The sequence below is a fragment of the Oreochromis niloticus genome, linkage group LG2 (genome assembly GCF_001858045.2).
Source record: "Oreochromis niloticus isolate F11D_XX linkage group LG2, O_niloticus_UMD_NMBU, whole genome shotgun sequence".
NCBI lineage: Eukaryota > Metazoa > Chordata > Actinopteri > Cichliformes > Cichlidae > Oreochromis > Oreochromis niloticus.
In genome coordinates this window covers 30,196,779-30,218,749 of record NC_031966.2, presented here as the reverse complement: position 1 = coordinate 30,218,749, position 21,971 = coordinate 30,196,779, and the positions used below count along the sequence as shown (strand labels likewise).

General features: G+C 40.9%; 1 protein-coding gene across 10 annotated transcripts in view; it reads right to left on the bottom strand.

Annotated features, from left to right (window-relative positions):
- Nucleotides 1-21,479, bottom strand: part of gria1a (glutamate receptor, ionotropic, AMPA 1a) — a 73,394-nt gene extending 51,915 nt beyond the window's left edge. For 6 of the 10 annotated variants that reach the window (XR_002056525.2, XR_003213652.1, XR_002056526.2 and 3 more), the window contains exons 1-3: nt 20,920-21,477; nt 20,635-20,769; nt 2,616-2,855 (exon numbers count right to left, since the gene is read on the bottom strand). Coding sequence is in view for 6 of the 10 variants with exons in the window: in XM_025897837.1 (XP_025753622.1) it covers nt 2,616-2,855; nt 20,635-20,769; nt 20,920-21,007 (463 nt within the window). In the remaining 4 variants the exon portion in view is untranslated. Of the gene's footprint in view, nt 1-2,615; nt 2,856-20,634; nt 20,770-20,919 lie in introns of all 10 variants that reach the window. The other 4 variants (XM_003445829.5, XM_005468008.4, XR_002056532.2 and 1 more) reach the window with 3 other exon arrangements.
- Between the last annotated feature and the right edge of the window lie 492 nt (nt 21,480-21,971).

Sequence of the window (21,971 nt, the reverse complement as noted above, 5' to 3'; positions counted from 1 at the left end):
TGTGCTAAAATTAGTTCAAAAAAATGTTTTCTTTTTTCTTCCTTTGTTTTGTTACAGAAGTATTGATTGCTTGCTTCATTGACTGATTGATTTACCTCAAATATCCTCTCGCACTTTTAAATGTGCTTGATGCACTCCTCTAAATCAAAGTCAGTCTGACAGGAGAACTCACAAAAATGTTCCCTCAAAGGCATCCTGAGAGAATGATATCATAATGGAATCTGGCTGTCGTAAGCACCCTTTTGGCCAGAGGCAGTACATGGGCGACCAGGGCAACAGACAATCAAGAACAGAGAAAATAACACTTTAGCAAACTATTTCCTGAATATTGTTTATGATAGGTTTAATGGGCTATCAAATTTGTTTTCCCATTCTTGGCTTCTGAAAATAAAAATGAGAGGCACATTTATTAGGGTATGCTGTAAGAGAGCAAGACAAATGGTAATAGAAAAGGGGGGAAATACTAAAGCCTCTGAGGTGGCAGGAGCGTGATAATGCATGTGATATATTTGTATGTCCTTGACTGCTTTGGATAATGGATTAAACACTGGAAAAATGCTAACATAGATTGACATTTAATATGAATATATTAGACTAGAAATTAGAGAGCTTTTGGTCTTTTAAATCAGAAAAATGCAGGTTTACACAGTAACAGTCTGGTCTGAAAGTACATCTACTAAGTGAGCAACACAACAATTTTACAGTAAAATGCTGTATTTTTTTTATTCTTAATTTAATAGTGTTAAAATGTTAAATTTAGTTATGCTGTGTTTAAACTTTGATTCCTGGCAAATAACTGAACTTTTTTAAACCAGAAGTGAAACTTCACATTAAAATGCTTTTTTGTGTCCTAGGTCACTGTAGGCAGCAATAATCTAGCATTTTTGTTCATTTGTTTGTTTGTTGGCTTAAGAAAAAGGAGAAAATCACAGAAAAAAAATACAGGAGTGCCTCCTCCTCACATAAAATCCACACACAGTGCTGACCGTACAGCCTATGCTATGATGGCTAGCCCTGTTAAGCTATGTTAATGTTTAGCTAGAAGTGGCCAAAGCTCCTGAAACAAAGTAAAGGTTCTGGCCAGTGTTCACACTTCAGTGTTGTTTCATATAGAAGACATTCTCACAAAAGCTGAGATCTTGTTATAGTTCCAAAAAAAGGACACAGAGTTTAGGGTCCATAGACTATCGACATATGGTTGCACTTTGTTCCTCATAATGAAGTTCAAGACAGAGTACAGACTAATGATCACAAATAGTTTTGTATGGTTGTGGTAAACCTTATATTTTAAATTGTACTGTACCATAATATGTTGTTGTAACTTACAAGAGATACACTGTAGAGTGTACAAGAGTTTCATGCTAGCAAATTCAATTCAGTTCAATTCAATTCAATATAGTTTTATTTATATAGTGCCAATTCACAACAGTCTCCTGAAGGCACTGTCAACTTAACTGATGCAGTGTACCTAATAAAAGATAGTTTGATGAAACATTTAGAAGAGGCAAACACAGCCGCTCTATACCGTACTACACAAACTGATCAAACTAAATACGATTTCTTTTAAAGGCTTTAAATAACCATGTAGGAAGAGTGACTGCAGTGTAGTATCCAAGCAACAGAGACGACTGATATGGATTCTGCTGGCTCCATCCCACTACTCACAGGGGTGACCCTCTCAGACACAAATACACACACACACAGGCATATGAAGAATTCGTGAGTAGTTAATAAATGGATCACAGAAGATAAAAAAATAAATCTGAGGGGCATGTGTGGCCGCTACGGTCATCATGCATTGACAGGCCAAAGACTGCTGTGAAATCTCTACTGTCACTGCTTGATTGTGTGCTGTGTGGAATGACATAATGGCATCTGTCTTTTAAAGCTGACTTAAATCTGCTATTTGTCACACACAAGTCAAACACATAAGCAGATACAAGCTGCAATAAGCTGTCATACTGCCTAAATGTATTGAAGTGTGCCTGCTTTTGGGCATACACAAAAAATACACAAATCATGGTCATGCTCCAAAACCCACAACACCTGGGACAGATGGCCTGGCATTATGGGGAAAGCTATAGCTGTTTGGCTCTGGGGGAGATGGAGAGGAAGAAGCAGGAGGCTGACAGGTGTGCTACTTTATTTTTGTCTGACTATGCAGGAGTGTCATTAAAATGTTCAATTTAAATGCTACAGCACTCGTTTTTTCTTTCATGGGACCGACAAAGGAACTGCAGCAACCCTGTTCTCTGTTGAGGAGCGCTCAATAAAAAGCTTAATTTTTTGTACCATTGTGCGATTTATCTGATAGTCAGTGCAGGTCAATAGTTCTTTTCTGTGTTCCCTGTCTGTAAAAAAGTGGTGGTCTAAAATAAGCTTTCTGATGACTGCTCATTGCTGCACAATGACTAAAATTGACCCTACTGCTGTCGCCATGGCAATATAAAGATGACACCTGGTGGCTGGTCTAACGACTGGTACTGGCTGTCTTCGTCTGCACGCATGCTCGTTTTCATGAGAGAAATTCCACCATCAGATGTTGACATTATTTTTTGTAATGATGTAGGCAAGCCTAAACATTAAGTTAAACAGAGAGCGAGCAGCTTTCCTACCTGAGTTGGAACTGTACATGTAGACAAACTTGGACCATCCATAGTGTTCGATAACTCCCACCAGTGCATCCTGGAGCTCGGGCCTCAGCTGGATCACAAATTGATTGGCTGTTTCGATGGGGAAGGATGGTGTCACAAAGCAGACGTGCAGCGCTCCACAGAAGGACATGAGCATGTTGACTGTCTTCCTGTCATACAGGCCAATGATGGCATACACACCTTTGGAGAACTGGGAGCAAACTGCAAGGGACAGAACAGAAAAACAAGCAGATATACAGGGTGTTAGTCTTTGAACTTTTTTCTAGTTTAAAGATTTTTAGGAGGGAACATTTGCATCCAATGTGACGGTCCGGGGAATATTTGATGTGAAAGTGATCCACGGTGCAACATCCTTTCTGCACTCTTCATCGTTTTTTAAAGTTAACCACATAATCTGCACACCTTTCCTAAGAAATTAACACAAATTTAAAAAACACACACACAATGAAATCAGCAAAAACATTAATTTAATTATTTCTTCATTGCTGTTACACAGCGTCTATTAATCGTCAAATTAAACTTTGTCGCCGTCCTGCCTACATCCGCTAGTAGGATAAGAGTGATATGGTCCAATAAGCATTGGACCATATCATAGCCTGTAGAGCTATCGTGTGCAGATCTGCAGCTTTTCTGAGTCTAAGGTTATAGTTAGATGAATATCCAGGAAATTGAGAAAAGATCAGGCTAATCGAAAAAATAATCATTTCATTTTAAACTGAATTAACCACATCCCACAACAGAATTTTGTCTGAATTAAAATCAACTTAATCCATGGTTTGGATTTAATTTTGGTTTTTAAAGTGGGAGGAGGGAAAGAAAGAGGAAATAAGTATCTGTGGCATGCTGGGCGCTGTGAAGTCTTTAGAGCCTGAGCTATTAACTAGTACTCAATAGCATGTTTATGCAGGGCTCATCTGTTGGTCCAGCTGCATAGCATTAATCTGTGTGTTTTGCCTTCAGTGAAAGGTGGAGGTGGTGGAGGCAGATTAGGAGTAGAGAGGTTAATCAATGCATCCCCAGGGTTCCACTGACATTTTACTAGCAGCAGGAGGCGGTTTCCAGCTCTCATTTGCCTTTCTCCCTCAGTCCCTTCATTTTTCTCTCTCTCATTGTCTGTCTGTCACTCTGATTTCTTTCACACCCCCTAAATTCTTAAAATAGCTAATTTATGTTCGTGATCTTCTCTCAGCACTGTATATCCTCACCGTGCTCTCGGTAGAGCATGGTATCTTTGCACTTCCAGGTCTGGTCTGGGCTATTTTCTGCTATGGCGATGGGTGGGCCTTACTTATCTCAGTATTTACCAAACAGATTGAAGACGGTGCCTGTACCCACACGGGGGCCAGCTTGCAGCTAGGAGCTGAGGGAAAGACAGAGAGCGAGGATGGCCCATACCCAAAACGCCTAACCTGTCACAGACCTGCACCCTCCGGTCAGGCACGTGTGTGTGACGGAGATAGAGGGAGAGTGAGGAACCGAGAGTGGGAGAAAAATCAGGGATATCACAGAAAAATACACGCGCGTACACGCCATGAACATGCACACACATATGCAGCCTCTAGTGCTCCAAAGCCTGGTGACTCACCCTACTTAAAGCAAGCCCTGAAATAGACATTTTGCGCCTCGCCACACTGACTCAGTAACAGAACTATCTTTTCTTCATGCTCTTGCTAATAAATGGACACTCTCTCAGCTACTGCTTTCCACTAGCACACATTATATATATCCCCTTACAATTTTCTAGGACCAATTTGATGCGGTGTCCTCCATGTTCTGCTTGAATAAAAGGTAACGGGAGCTTGTTTGACTTTTTGTGCAGTGCCCCATTACTCTGCCCTACAGCAGGTTACAATGTTTCACCGAATATGAGTCATTTCTCATCACTTCGGCGCGTGCGTTTGGAAAAAAAAACCAACCATGTGACACAGACCTCCTGCTCCGAGTTGGCAAGACAACCATGCGCCTGTCTAATTCGACATAAGCATTAGCGTAGCTCAGCAGTCCGAGTCTTGATAGCAGTACACACCGGTAGCATGTTGAGTCTGTTTGTGTGTGAGCAGCTTGTTAGTGTTGCTCCACATGTGTAACAGCACTGGATGCAGGGCTGAGAGACCTAAACTGATCTCAAAGACCCCGGCAACACCTGTCCACTCTGGCACTCCGTATCTCCTCGCCACAGTTACAGCTGCCATGGTGGCAGGACTGGGGTTGCCCTGGCAACAGTCTGTTTCTCTGGCAGGGATTACAGTAGCTCAGAGCTGCTAAAGGACTTTCGTAAGATGGAGTGGGAATTGTGGAGTGTTTGGACATTTTGTCATAATTAGGTTTTTCACCTCGAGGAATTAGCAAATTTGCAAAACTGACTTGGTTTTGCAAAATCCTTAGATAATTTGTGAAATAATGAAAGACAGTAGGGCTTCACTGCATCCCATTTTTATTATCACTCAAAACGAGAAACGGATAATGCCCAACAAGTTCTAACTTGCTATAACTGCGAGGCAAAGCTCTGCTGATTCTCATTTAGAAGCTATTTATCCTTTCTGAGGTTGTTATTATTGGTTATATAAATAACCCCAGTTCCAACATCTCCAGCTTAGCTCAGCTCAGGCTCTCTATACATACAAATTAATGCCGGGGGGGGGGGAAAGCAATTTAGAAACACCAGCACCCAGAAATCCAGGTGCTACTTGTTACACTTCCTAATAATAATGTCACTTTTAGAGGTGTTTTGTGACATTATAACATTAAAAAACATACAAAATTGCAAAATTACTGCCATTAAAAGGGAATTTGTAAAATTAAAACATTTATGCCATTAAAAATAAACGTGAAACAATAAAAGTTTACTGCTATTGAAATGGACCTTGTTACATTACGAGGTCCATTAAAAATGAACTTGTAACAATAAAAAATTATTGCTATTAAAATGGAACTTGTTACATTACAAGTTTACTGCCATTAAAAATCAACTGCAAATGATAATAAACATTACAGCCTTACCTACAGAGAATTACTCATTAACATATTTTTGCTTTATCAAAAGTGAACACTGTTTACATCAGGTTTTGCAGTTTCAGTCAGAGTATCGAATATCCTATCATCTATGCCATGTATTAACTTTAACTTGTTTCATATCAAGCTGACACTGGTAGCATTTCCTTCCAGCCAGACTAAGAGCTAGCCATTGCTTTTTCTGAGCTGTCTGTGGCCACCGGTGTGTAAGTTTAGCTAGCAGATATCACAGTGATTTGTGTTTACTCGTAACTTTGTTAGTGCCCATTTTAAAACACTGGAATACTTCTACAATGTAAAGGCTGTTCTCTCTGAATCTCCTTGGCTGAGCTACACAGTCATCTTGACACTGGGGGTGATATGGTAAAAATTTTTACTGTGAGGGATGATACATCTGAAAAAGTAACGAAACTATAAAAAACAAAAGAACTAAAGGATACTTTTCTCTCTGCTCCATCTTTCCTTTTCGTCCATCTATCTATTTTGGCCTTGTCTGGACATTGTCTGCATTAAAGCAGTTAGACAGTGAGCTCCTGTGTGTCAGGGATCATACTATGCAAGTGAGAAATATTCGTGACTTTTTGCTCGTGACGTTAACTGTTCAAAAGAATTTAAGGCTCTGTGCTCCTGATCGGCTGCCCACCACTACTAACGCTACAATTATAATATTTCAACAGCCGTGTATAAGCCGAGCATCCATGTAACAAATGATTTAACTGTACAACTGCGACAAATTACCTGTGGTGTACGATAGTAGCCTTTGTGATTTCTTTATACTTTCTCTTTTTGTGGAATAAATAATTATGAATAACTGATGAAGCCCCCATTGATTTTGCAGCTGTAGCTGAGTTAGCAGATATTTGATAAACTCATACACACAGCGGATTGCAATCAGTCTCTGAGAGTTTCATTACTAACCTCTTAACTTACAGTTAGGCCTGTGTGTGTTTACTATTGAAAGCTTAACATTGTCTAATGATGCCTATCTGTAACTGTGCTTCATTTTAAATGAATCTAATTAATCAACCTGATTATTATGAGTGACTATCATTTGCCTGTTTTGGTGGCTTTTCCCTAAGTAGGCAGCACTGTAAAAAAATATATGTGAGAACGCCACAAAGTTACGTTTAAATGCATTAACACCAATTAACCATAATAATGTCCAAAAAGTCAGCAACTAATTGTTTACTGCATACAGCTGCAGGAAAGCTCGTTGGAGCCGAGCTGACATTTTCATCCATTCCAGGCTTTTCCTATGAATGAACAAGATGTTGATTTGCATTTGTTGTGGCCAAAGAGCTTTGGGCGGCAAGAAAAAAGGAGAGAGAGAAAGAGAGAAAGAGACAGAGAGAAACTCAATTCCTAAAGGGGCTGATACTCACGCAACAGGAGGAACTGTCAGAAACAACTCACGCACTCACGTCTTCCCTGTTCTCTGTTTCCTATGCCCTGCAGCTGTTCCTCTGCTTAGCATGAGCCAAATTTTAAATGACAGACGTGTCTGTGCTGGCTGCACAAAAGAGGGATGTTTGTGACAGTTGCTCCTGCATCTGAAGGGCTATTGGGCGGGTGTTTGGAAAAGGTGCCTCCTTAATAGTGACCATAACCGTTTAAGATAGAAATATGGATAGACGACTTGATGGCTAAAAAAAGTACACTTTAAGCATTAAAACAGCATCGCGTTAGTTTTGATGGATAGGAAAAAAATATATTTGACAGATTTTTGGGAAAACAAAAAAATTCATTTAAGGATATGTCAGTATTCGCTGGAAATATAGGGAAATAGATATATAAGTCAGAGGTGTCAAGGTGCCCTTGTGCATGGCTGCCTCCCAGCAGCTCCACATCAGCTGTTCCCTAACCTGTGTACAGAAACGCGGTATTAAAAAATTGCTTCTTTGTGTGGGTGTATGTGATTCTTTTTTCAATAGTCCTGGTTTGCTTGACATGCCAAAAATAAATAAATAAGAAAAAAAAATCAATGCAGCTGAATTGAATTGTACCAAGAGCCCTCACAAATGTATTTTTAGGGCTTCACACAAACAGGTTTGAAAGAATCAATACTGTATAACAAATGTCATTTGAGTGCTGTGCCTAATGCCAAATCAGTAATTGATGTAATCTGGACTCACAGGTTTACGGAGACCATAGACAAACCACAAATTCTGATATGCTTATCAGAAACACAAACACACACAGACACACACAGGAGGGACACACGTATCTACTATTTTCCTCCCTTGGGTTATACATGCTATTATAATGTGCAACATTAAGGTCAGCGGTAGAGAGGAAATTTCACAGCAGCAGGAAGCTGGGTTTAGCTGGAGGGCGCATACTGATTGGAGAGTTCTTGTTCAGTCATCCATAAAGATCTTTTTTTGATAGAGCCTCACTACTGAGGACTGACATGCCAGGTGACTCCATAAAATAGGACATCCGATTTGGTTGCTCATCTTATCCTCTGATCGACCGTATACCGTTCTCAGTTCGGTGCGTTATTTACTGTGAAACTTCAAAGAAATCTGTTTCAAATGCTATGAAATCATGAATTTTTCCTGCGGGCATCACTAGACTAAGACTGAGCGCTGCAAGCTTTCAAATCCAGCTTTCTTCTAGTTCAGCATATTGTTGCTAGACTGATTCATAAAGTCATTTCACCCAATCCTACACCTTTAGGTCATCACGATTTTCCAACTAGTCCCTTTTCAGCCTATAGAACAAGGAAAAACAAACACATTATTCAATTATTCATGAATTCTTGAAAAAGGAAATTAAAAAAAAGAAGAAATTAGGAAACAAAAAAGGCCCAATGTGAGAAATTTAAAGGTCCTGTCTAATTTGTTTTCCTCACAGCCCTGGAGCAACACTATAAAATCAAGGGACGAACATCAAGATCTGTTACGAAACGAGCTCCGTAACTACTGCACGAATATGGAACTGCAGATTTCCTGTAGTTCCTGAAAAATCTATATAAAAAACATTTCACATTTCTTGTTTGCAGAAATTTACACTTCCTTGACTTGGCTGGCTTACACTGATAATCCTAAGGTTTGGTACTTTTCTGCACTTAGTTTAAAGTATCCTTTGGAAACATGAGAGGAATGATACCAGCAGGGAGGTAGCTTTGACATGAGGCAGCAAAATACACCACCTTCACAAGGGTGAAGGGTCACTCAATCAACCACGGAGCACTTTGAGGGGAGATAAACACATCTGACACCAGACACTGCTAGGCGCACAGTTATCCTCCACTCAGCCACCCATGGCTAATAACTGCCAGATAATGCATGTAATAAAAACAGAGAGCATGTTGTGGTCCCTCTGGTCTCATCCATCTTCAGGAGAGCTAATCAGCTATGTTAATGAAAGGACGAGCAAAAGAAGTCAATAACCGATTCAATCAGACCACACATTTGTATGCAAGCATTCAGACCTCATTTTTCTTTTAAGGGTAAAAAACAATACCCCTTCATAAATGCTAAGCTCTAGCTAAAAATATTTCAATAAAAAATAAAAATAATGTCTCACTGGGTTTGACAAGACAGCGTATCACACACAGATCGTGCTTGTAAAGAACCCCTCAGGTGATGGGGTGGAGGTGGCCTACTCTGCGAGCCCTCCAACACAGCATGACTCACACAGTGCAATCAATCTCCTTCTGCGCAGAGGACAGGGACCCAGGGGACCAAAACACAGCACCAACCCGGATCTGCATGAAAGTCTCCAGACATAACTGCGTAGGAGGGTTTCGCTGTCAAAGCAGTTTTCAGTTGGATCGCCTTAAAAATCCTGAAAAATCTGCCAACGAGTATGTTTAGTCATAATGCGCTGTAGTGGTAATTCTTTGATCAATGTATGTTCGAGAAAATCTATAGTTAAGAGTTAAGGGATCCAAAACAGGTTCTAGAGGTTTTAAAAAGGGCGTTGTTTTTTTGACAGACGGCGATTTGTTGCTCCAGAGATTTGTTGTTTCCCAGGTTAAACAGCGTTACCTTCCCAAGCTCAAAAGAGATGCACTTCCTCAACAAAAGCAATAAAATTGTGTTTTGCAAAAAAGAAAAAGGGGAAATTGAGACAGAGGATAAAAAAAGTAGTGGCTGAAGCAGTAAGAAAGGGGGCAAAATAAGGAAAATATCGACTAAATCCAGAGAGGAAGACACTGAACTCTGGGGGAGATTTGGGACCAACAGCTGACCAACCAAACAGGACTTAGATTGTAAGTCAGGGCGCACTGGATACTCATGAGAGTTTATATTAGTTGAAAACGGGGCCACGGAAGGTTAATAAGGATGAGCAAAAAATGAAGTGAGTCTTGAAAATGTAGGTGACAGCAGACAGACGGCAAAGAAAGAGAAGCACGGGTGCCTGTGAGAGGAAATGATGAGGAGAATGCTGCGAACAAAGAGAACAGATGCCAGCCTAGCAGTGGGAAATAAAGGGACCACACAGTGAAATCTAGATCTCTCCTATTTCCTCTAAGTAATAAAACAATGGCACCGCATCGCCTCATTAAATGGGTAATCGAGGGTGTGAGAGCACTCCCCTCCGCTCCGAACATCTCTCTCTCTTCTGGTGTCTCACTTTCTAACCCTTTCACGCCAAGCCATTGTCTCTCCTTCTTACTGTTTCTCACCACGTCTCCAATCTGGTTTGCCGCGGAGCCCTGCCGCCTGCTGAACAAATGCTTACCTGGGCAACGGGTCAGAAACATAGCCCAGACCAACTCCTGTCAGGGGGTATGGAAACTCCAATTATCTCCTTAACAATTATCCCTTCGCAATTATCTCCCCATCTGCGTATCAGTGTCGACAGGTGCAGAGGGACGGTCCCGCTCACACGCTTTCTATTCTCTGACAGGGGAAGTGATAGAAGTGGATATGAGGGGCAAGAAGAGCCAAACTCACAACCTGCAAGCTAATTCATTAGGAACCTCTGTATGAATTAAAAACCTTCTTCAACAAATTCCAGCCGAGCTCGTGGGAAATGATTGCGGTCACCTCAAACCTGAGCAGAATTTATGAGCACTGCAAAAAAATAATTTCTATCCAGAGCTGCAAAAGTACAAAATGTATTTATTTGAAAAAAAAAAAAACAACCCAGCAAACATTTGACTGTTAGTGCTTGATAAATGAATAATGTTATAGCCAGTTTTTTTCTCAGTTAACTAATTGAGCCATTGACTCAAACTTGCAGATACAAGAGACAATCAATAACAGTGCAGGACAAGGCACCTATGGATAATTCATGGATTGAATCCGCTACCCTGATGTATTTAAATCTTGATATCGATAACTCCGTAGAGTGGATTAGTCTCAGGCGTTTGAGAAACTGTGTACACACGCAGTTACACTACAGAATTTATGCAGCTCACAGGTTTGACAGATGAGTTCTATTATTAACACAAGAACACAAAAGCAAAAGGAAGGAAGGAAATTAATTTGAAAGTGTAAAAAGGAATAAGCTGAACATGAGCCATATAAGGAGATCTTTTGCATTTGAGTGAGTGTGGGAGGGGTTGAGGACTAGTAACAGGCATCCAAAAGCAAATCTGAAAGAGGTGTCAAGAAGAATTTTGAACACCTCAAACTCATTATTAAACTCATTATCTTATTGTATATTTTATTCTATTTTATTCTACTGTATATAGTATTTTATTTTATTCTATTCTGTACAGTTGTGTACTGTATTTATTCTTATTTTATTTTATTCTAATTTTTGCATCATAACTTTTGCACTGTCCACTTCCTGCTGTGACAAAACAAATTTCCCACGTGTGGGACTAATAAAGGTTATCTTATCATTCCATCATCTCAAACGGAGGCATTGCAGAGGTACACAGAGTAAGGTGCTGTGTTGGTTATTACTTTTGAAATGTCACTGAATGTTTTTTAGAAATTGTGGTGGATGTGTCTGATGTTACCATGTGAACCATGTGAATCTTGTGTAAAATGGCAATTTGAGCTTGTATAGGCTAGACAGCTCATGCGTATTTAGAGATACTGCAGTGCTTAACAATAATAAAGTAACGTCATTACTAAGAAAATATAAAGTTGTGGTTGTGTGTGTTAGGGTTGTCACAATATTGGAATTTTAAACTTGCTACAGATACTCAGGAAAATACTTCATATTTGATACCATGGGGAAAATGTTAAGATCCATTTTTTATAAAGATTAGAAAAAATACAAGCAAAAACATTATTTTTAACTTGCCTGACATAAAGTTCTATACCTGTATGGTATATATTTGTATATACATATAAATGCTTGGTTACCACTATCGTCATTTGGTCGGCACCTATAAATCTCCCTTTCACTCCCCTTGAGAGGTTGATATGTGTGTTCGTCAAGCTCAGCTGGGAATTTGAGAGTTCTTCACAGTATCTTAGCTGGTACCAGGACTGCACTGCACCTACAGCTTGATTCATCCATGTACGGGAGGTGGGTGACGGCCACTCCACTCCTGATTCTATATCTGTATCAACTCTTAGTGAGGAGCTCACGTAAGGGGTTGAAGGCTATGCAGAATGGCAGTGGGGACAGCGTATCCCCTTGGTATATTCTGCACATGATCGTCATTCACACTCCACAGTTCCAGATGAATGTTACCGGCACACTATTAGCCTTGTATACTCCCAAGAACTCCTGTATCCACATATGGGGCAATGAGTTATAGGATTATGTGTAGCCATGTGGTGCTCAGGTTAGTTTGGCTGATCTTAGAGTCCTGGTGTACTGCTCTGTCAACCAGCAGCTGGTGCTTTGACCCTCTGGTATTATTTCCAATGCTGTGCTCATGTCTTTACTCAGCTTGGATATTATGATGCCTGAGAGGATGTTCCATGTTGTGGAGAGACAGGTAATTGGACAGTAGTTTGATGGTATTTTATGCTTGTGGGGATTGTTTTGCCCCGTGTTAGCCAGTAGTGGATGAGTACCTACTGTTAGCAAGTCCCTTATTTGTGCTGCCAGGCTTTCATGACGTGCTGTTAGCTTCTTAAGCTAATAGAAAGGGATCGTTTCAGGTCCTGGTGCTGTCCAGCTCTTTATTCTTTAGCCTCGTTGTTAGAAGTTTGGTTCTTGGTATGGAAGGTTATGATGGTCTGCTCTTAGGTCCACCAGTCACTTAGCACTGGTATTATGAAACCTTTTCCTCCCAGATGTTCTTCCAGTATGTTCTTCCAGCAGTACGCAGGCAGACCCACCTAGCTCTGTGAGAGTACATCCTGAACGGATCTTTAGAGAACAAGGCATTTATTTTCTTGGCCTTTGTTTCTCTTGCTATATCTCTTTAGCTTACTGGCTTTGGCTTTGGCTTTGAGCCTGTGTTTGGCAGTTTCTACAGGCTCGGTTATATCAATATTAATAGTGGTATCATGTTGTTGTACTTCTTATTCATCGAGGACCTATCTCTCATGATGCTCTTCTACACGTCTGTTAGCCAAATGCCAACAGACATCGTTCTGGGCTTCCCTGATTTTGGCATCCAGCCTTCTTGTTGGTGGAGGACCTTCTCTACATGTATTGTTAATCTTATACCCAAGTGTTTTTAGGATTACTGTTTCAACAACATATATGAGGGTATCTATCTATCTATCTATCTATCTATCTATCTATCTATCTATCTATCTATCTATCTATCTATCTATCTATCTATCTGATGGTGCTGCAGATGTTTCTGTTTAGCTGCTGCTAGTCTTTTCTCAGAATTAATTCTCAGACTTTAACAGAAACATAGATAGATACACAAATTGTTTTATCCTTTTAAATTAACACTGTAATGTTACAGACGTGCAGGACATATAACGCTACATAATGATCAACATAATGATCAACATAATGATAACAGGTGGTTATTTGTATCGGATAATTGCTAATAGTTAATAGCGTTGTGAATATCAACCACATTTCATGTGTTTAGCTGCTAGTGAGGGGAGGGGCTATGTGCCTGCCCGTCTGCTGTGTAAAGCTGTGTGTCAACTGGAGGAGACAAAGACGGCATGGATATCAATACTTGCATCAATAATGCTGCAAATGCATATCCATTCCAACAGTAGTTTTCAGTAGCAATTATTAGAGTCATTTGTTTATTTAGATACTTTTTTTAGTATCAAGTTTGGCATCCATAGTACCAAAATTATTAATGTTAATATGTAATTACAATTACATTATCTTGTGGGTTTTTCACGCTTGGCTAAGGTTGACAGCCATGACTGGCGGGCATGATGACCAGCTAATCAATCCAGGTATCAGTTATAATGATAATTTGTTGTTTATGCTAGCTAAAAGTTAAATCTAGTATTGCAATGCATTTATCTGTCTGATTTGTAACACTTCAGCCACACAAGTTAATGCACCTACACATAAGGAAATATACACCACAGTCTAAGCTGTAAGGCAAAATGTGTGATGATGCATGATTTTCTGTTTCATTTCTTGCCTTTTCTGTTTCTGCGACTTTTAACAACTGTTGCAGTTCTTGTGTCACTTTTGTGTAATTTAGTACCACGAGCATCTGCGCAACTGTGCCAACGACAACAGCAGTTGCAGTGTGTGACACTGGTTAATATGCTTGTAGGCTTTGTTCCTCATTACAGTACACAGAGGCTCCTATAATGCACTGTATGACAAAAGAGGGACTCCGCTTCTGTCTTTGCTGCAAAAACATGACAGCTGCCATCATCAGGCGCTCGTCCCTCCACCCCGCAACACAAATCCTGGTCCTCATCCGCGAACACATTGTTTTCTAATTGCCAGCCCCAGACGTCTCAGCTCAGACCTCCACGTCCCAGCTCCCATTACCTCCAGAGGCGACAGATTTGTTTTAAATACTTGGTGAGCTTGCATGAATACAGAGGAGGATTTGGAGTTGGTTTAGAAAGACAATGAGGGGGACAAACTGAAACAGGCTGGACACAGGCATCAGTAATGTGTGCGCGTTTATAGGCTAAATGAGATGTGTGATAAAGGCTGTGGTCTTGTCTTCACAACAGAATTTGGATTGCTGCAAATGGCTGGTCAGTTCACTTTCGTATGGCAAGTCTTTCTTAGAAAAAGTCACATGAGGGTGAAGATATTAAATGACAGGTTGCTTATTTTCTGTTTCGCAGCCATTACTCTCTTCTTGCCTCCCTGCCCCATGTGTACATTCCCTCTGTCTTTCTTGTACAAAGCAACACAAGCGCACACACACACGCACAGAACATGGAGAAAAAATCTACCCCCCTCCTGCTCTGCATCCTATCACTCTGCTGCTCTGGGAGAGGTTTTGGCTGATCTGCATTGATTGCTATGGGCCTTTCTCTATCCCCGGTGCTCTGGAGCAAGAAAAAAAAACCTGAGTCTTCTCATTCATCAAACCAGCACCTGCCAGACTCTAGCCCAAGAGAACTGCCACAAGTTTTTTTTCTTGTTTTTTTCCTTTTGTTTTCTTCTTGACAAATAACTGTGATGTCCCAAACAGTCAGAAGGGAGCAGTGATCTGCTTTTTGTCTGCCGTTTCCAATAGCAAATTGAATACTCTGTAATCCCTCTGAACATGCATGCACTGTGGAAGTCAGTCACCACAGATGGACCTCAACGACTGATACAATTGCTACAACAGGAAAAAAAACTTGAAATTGCAGCTTAACCCCCTACACCCCCACCACCACCCTCTTCCACTCATTGCTTTCACCCCAACTGAGACATGTTGGTTTGCCCCTGGAAAAGAGAGAAGGATGCCATCTTTTTTTTTTGAAGTTTCTCCTATGGAAAGCCGGACATTTCTAAGCATTATAGTGTTTAACAGAGTCGGTTCAATTCTCTTTTTTCTGTCGGCTTATTATTACATATTTATGCTTATAACTCCGCGGAGTGATAGCTTTGGATGTGCTGCATTGAATAATACATTAAATGCATCTGCTCAAGCTCTGTCTCTTGTTAGCTATTGTGTGTGCGCGCAAGGGTGTGAACAGAGGATTTCACAAAGCAGTCTCACATGCTCACACACATTTCTATTTTATAGTCAGACCATGGTACTACACTGATGGGGAAAACTTGAGCCATGTAAATGTGGCAGCAGATACACATGAGAAAACACAACATGATGGCAAAAGTTATCTCAAGGTAAAGGATTCTGTCCACCAGTTTGGTTATTGGAACATAAATCTTATTGATATAAGTGGTTTGATAGATTGGGGATTGTAGCCCTACTGTTCTGGATCATAAGTTAGACTTCAATTCTTTTAATTTACTTTGTTATTTAAGGGGTCACAAGCCAAAATATTTGGGAGATATTGATCTATGGTTCCATATTTTGCATTTTGCACTGAGGCAAAAAATGTTTACCCGCACAACGATGAGAACACGCACTAAATTTCAATCAGTGAGTAGATGTGGTTACAACACTCAGAGTTTTCCTTTTGGTTTTACTTGACGTGCTTTCTTTATGGCTGACAGACACCCCATATTTCCTCCCACGCCAGACTTCTCAGCCTTACTTCCATTAAAGCTCCTATAGTGACAAATTCAAGAAGCTATTTCACAAGCTTTCACTTCTTATGGTATATGAAAAGAAATTGTCCACATGAACCTTCTGAAAAAAAAAACTTCTCCAAAAACAGCCCTCCTTTTTGTTTTAGTCCACTTTAGTTCAATTTTATTGATATAGTGCCAAGTCACAGCAACAGCTATAAACAGTTGTGTGACTATATCGTAAGGCAACAATAGAGAGAAACCCTAACAATCAGATGACCCCCCTCCAAGCCAGCAAATGGTAAAAGTGGAAAGGAAAAACTCCCTTTTAACAGGAAGAAACATCCAGCAAAACCATGTTCAGGGAGGTGCAGTCACCTACCATGACCAGTTTGGGGTGATAGGAGAAAGACAGCGATTAAGGATAAACTAATAACAGTCAATAAAAGAATAACAAATAACCAATCTTTGATGTTTTTTTCTGAGGAGTGGCTGCTACAATTACATAAAACTTGCTCTTTTGGTAAGTCCTTATTATGTACATGTCAGACTGTTACTCCACGACCCGTGTAGGTACCTGTTTAGATTCTTCCCATAACTGATATCCTCTCTGATACTGTCTATGTGATACTATTTGATTTACAAGCAGCACACGACCAGTCCCAGTTTTGACCAGTGCCCCCGCAACCACCACCACCCCGAGCCCGCACCCCCATCTACGCTCTATTGATGAGCTAGGCAGGCTTCCGTGGAGCGCTCACTTCATTGATCATTGCCGCCTCACACTCACTCTGTTTAGGTTTTTAACTGACCCTCAGAGAGCTGGGGGAAATACTGCTATCTACATCACACTGACAACGCATATCGTGTTTTCCATGAATGCTAATTAGTCCTAAAGAAAGGTTTATTGTCAAGATGGCTGAAGGTGACACAAAATCAAATGTAAGTTAGGTGCTGCTGAAGCAAAACATATATTATTGGAAATTCCACAGTCTAGCTTTGCTGCTAAGTGCAATGTTTTTAATTCATTTATTCTTTATTTGATTTATTTGCCCTCTTTTTTTTTTTTACATTATTAACCAAAAATAGCCAAAGATTAGTTGTAAGTCTTACCGCACATCAAAGTGAAAAACAGAACATATAGGCGGGAGCCTGCAGAGACTTTGACATGAAGCTAGTGAATCAGTGACATCTGCATTATAAACCAGTAGCAGATTATGGTAATGTGATATCTAACTGATGGGTGACTAACATTCTCTATCTACGCTGAGCATCCCTGGCAGCTATTTTAAACGATGCAAACGTATACAAGGAAACAGTCCAGCAAGCACTTTTACTGGAAATGTGAAAACACTGCAGTAAAAAGGCAATATTGCTAATTCTGTTACTTTTTGACTCGCTTTTGCCTGTCAACGTATGATGGAAGAGGAGAGAAATGCAAATTAGCCTCACATTATGCAGACAGAGATGCCATCGTTATTATTACTACCCCGATGACTCCACATGCGGGAAATAAAATGAACCACTTTGCCCATAACATTCAGCGTTTTATGGCTTTCTTTATCTCTTCTCATTTTCTCTGTCACCTTTGCCCTACTTCCAGCCACCCGCCCCTATTCCTTTGCTCTTTAGGCAGGTGCCAGAGAGTGTGTGTGCGTGTGTGTGAGAGAGCATGTGTTTGTGGATGCTGTGTAGACTTGCTTCTGGAGGAAGTGGCTGGTCATAAGAGCCAGCTGATGAGCATCACCCTCATCCGGAGCTCCATTCATCCCCGTGCACAAGGGCCCATTCACCCTTCTGCTTTTCACACTCACGGACCCCAAGAGCCCCGGGCACATTCCCACAGTCGCACACTTACAGAGGTGAACTGTCAGTCACTCAAGACATCCTAAATAGAAAGGGCACCCAGATGCAGATTCACGCAAACACAAATTCCTCCACGTTGGCACACAAAATGGAAATCCAGGAATAGGCTGCATTTCTCATCTGACTCATTATAAACAAGCCCCGGAGCCTTTCCTTTTTCCTCTCAAACATGTCTCTATAGCCTCCACATCCAAATACTTTTGAGAGTAAGTGACACACAGCAGGAAGAGGTGTCATTTTCATTTTTGTCATCTCCTTCCACTGCGAATCTTTCTGACACGCTTGTACCGTAGCCCATCATCATACCCATGGACTGCAATGATGTGCATGACATGGGAGGTGGGAGGGGGTCAAATTTAAACATCAAAGACAGGAAAGGATGTGTAGATAGAAAAGAAAAAGAAAGTCTGTGTGTATCATCTGCAGCTAAAAGAGAATAGATCTAATCAACCTCTGGTAAAAGTTGGATAATAGCAATGACCCTTGACTGAATTATTAGCACCAAATTACCAAAAACGTTAAGCTCTGGGTATTTGTGTTGTTTGGTAGGATGTCTGTGGATATCTAAGATACATATTTTTAAGAAAATATGTACAATTTAATGGTTTCTGGAAGCAATTCTGGCAAAAACAGTAAAAAAAAAAAACTAAGAAAATCTAAGAAAAAAGGCAGACGAGAGCCATCTTATTGTCCATCTGAGTTGTTCTTTGTGCTGATGTCCCGCCACTGGCTGCACGCTGTGACAAAGACGTTAATGTACCACACCACCACCACCACCACCACCAGCAGCAGCCTCCCTACTGCGATAGGATCCATGTTTGATCCACTGGAGAAATCCCTGCAAACATTCAACAGCAGCCTGCCTCCTATATTTTACATCACGCTCCCTTCTGAGCAGAGGACAGTCTCTTTAATGAGGGCATCTTGGGTGTGTTTACATTTCATTACACAGCGCTCCCTGGCTCTGTGGCCTAAATGGCTGAAGGGTGGGGGGAGTTCAGGGGGATGATGGTTGAAATATCTGCTGTGGACTTTGCAGGTTTTGCAGTATTTCCCACAGGACACGCTGCAGATGGACATCTCTGTATAGGTTGTGATTCACAAAGCGTGTGGTCTTGAGAACAGGTCATAGCATGAAGCTTAATGATATATTTTGTTAGAGTCTGACAGATGAGGGTAAATTTCCTTTCAGTGGTCGTGCTCAGCCTTCAGCAGCAGCCAGCACCGGATGTCTATAAATCTACATGAGTGCCGCTGCACGTAATGCTTTATTTCCAATCCAATTTTAAGCTCATAACCGAATCTCATAAGAACGACTACAACCACATTACATTAAAACTCTGAGTCAGAATACCATTACACTTGCATTTCGTGTCTTTATAAATCAACATTAATTTCTCTTCATTTATATCATTGCTGCATACATTCTGGCAGGGAAGTCATAAAGACCAGTTTTTGAATTGCGGGGAGGGTTCAGAGTGAAAATGCAACGACTCAAAGTGGGAGCAGGAGTAAATGTCTGTGGATGAAGCAGTGTCACACACCTGCCAGACAGACAGACAGACAGACACGGTTGTCAAAGGGTATCTCCTGGAAGTGTGCGACTTCACTACAGAGAGCGCGAGTGAGCCACGGGCAAATTCAGAGGAGTCGAGGATGAAATGAGAAAAACACAGCTGAAGAGCCTCAAGGGCGACAAAATCTTGTCAGAATACAAAGGAGGGATGAGAGCAGGGCTAACAAAGATGAAACAATTTAGACTGACATTTCTTTTGCACAGCTCAGACACGGAGCTATTGTTGGTGCTGGCATAATGACACACATTATCACCCACAGGAGAATGGCATTCACACTGCTCTGACTATTGGGTTTCACAAGCAGGACTTTTAAACTTCCTTGATGACCATAAATCCTGCATCCAATTGTCAGAGAATCTGGCACACTGTTTCTCACTTGAGTTAACCGAGGATATGTCTGCCTGTTCCAGATCCATATTAATACAAAAAAGGAGGAGGGTGAAGTCCCAAAAGTTAAAACGTTTATTTTGTGTGCTGGTGTTTGTGAAGCTTTCAGGGTGGGAGGGTTTAATAGTCTGTGTTCTGCCAGGAAAAGATAATCGGATTGTGATCCGTGGCTAATTAGAAATGCATTTGGAGTATTTTTTTTTTTTACCCTCCTCATTGTTTGGAGAGCCATGATCTGCGCTCTGACTCCTTTTCTGCATCGGTGTAAAGAAGCACAAGGCGCACTGGGATCATTGGCAGCCGTTTTAGAAATCATATACGAGGAGCCGTAAAAACAAAAAACCTGTTGTTACATGACTGAAGGAAAGCTGTCGCCGTCGCAGAGGTTGCTTTCAAATCCCCGCGGCTTCCCCAGAGCGCAAACCACGCTGCAATCATGTAGAGGAAAACAAGTCCTTCGCGATCCCACGCAACAGTTAATAAGATAACCTACGAACACACGCTTTGCAGTAGGCCTGTAATAAATGCAATTACAGCCTACACAGGCTTTTTTTTCTCTTCTCTTCTTTTACAAATGGAGTTGCAAGCGCTCTTTACAAAGTCAATAAACGGATTTAAAGATTTAGGTTCAATAGGTGGACTACATGCACGCGTATGTAATCAGTTTCCACTGAGATACTTACAGGCATATGTCATGGAGAAGCTATTCCCCATCATGACCATATCCACCTGCGGCACCAGTTTGGGGATGTCCTGGTGGTGAGAGAGGGCGAACCGAAAAACCTCATATTCGTGGGATCCGCTTGGGAACAATCCTCCTGTTGAGAAGCAAAGAACGAGGAGTTAATGTAGTACACAGTGGACACGAAAGGGAAAAAAATTAAAAAAGAGACACCGACTTAAGTTGAATCAGAGGTTGTTTTTTTTCTCTCAGACAAAAGGTGACGATGTGTGTGCGCCATTCTCACCTATATTGATGTTACTTGGAAAACTTGAGCTTGAACCCAAGCACATCCCCAGTAAACTGGTGTAGAGGATGGTGAAGCTTCGCTGCATATTTCCTTTTGCATTGGCGAAGGGAAAAAGAGCCGAAATCCAAGCATAGGTTTTGTCCGTGTGTGAAGTTAAATCCCCCCGCTTCTCCTCCACTCCTATCGCCTCCCCTTAGAGCAGCATTTGCACCGACATCGATTCAACAGCGAGACAATTATCGCAATGGCGAGAGGAGGCACCTTTCTCTCTCTTCTTTTCCCTCTCACTGCTGATGCTCTCTTGTCCTTGGTTGCTGCTGTATGAGACGGAGAATGACTTCAGCATTAGCCGCACTGCAAAAAATAAACCCGTTTTGAAAAAAAAAACCCTAAAAAACTGTTGAACCTAAAGACAATTTTAATTTATTGCCTTTTACCCTAAACAAGGATTTCCCCCATCCACGATATAGCGAGATAACTTCAGTTATTTGATATATAGAGCAAATTTTGGCTTTTCAAAGAAATATTTCGAGAGCAAGTGTCACTGCAACAAGTCTGGGCAGCGCGCAATAGTAAAGGAAATGACACAAGGACAGAAGCGAGCATTACTTAAAAAAGGCTGCTTTGGACAGGAAACAAGTAGCAGTGTCTCACTCGATAGGAGGATGTTACAGCTGGAAAAGAAAATGGAAATTTTCACACTCATTATTTGACTAATGACCTGCGGGTAAATATTTTTTGCAGTGTGCGCCTTTGGAGCGCACACACAGGTCCCCCAAGAGACGCACGGGGTTTAGATATACGTTCGTTTCGTTGTGGAGCAAATATAGCCACACTGACAAGAGAGTGTTTTTGTAATGTCACTTTTATTTTGTAATAATTTTTGTAGCTGTAGATTTGCATTAAAAAGTAAATGTATAACCCATATAACATCTAAAAACAAGCGTATTTCAAAGATTTAAGAAATCAAGTTTCACTTGGATGAATGCGAATAAGAATGAAGTTTATTTGATATCTGTCTGCTTTTTAAAGAATATAATCTAACAAGG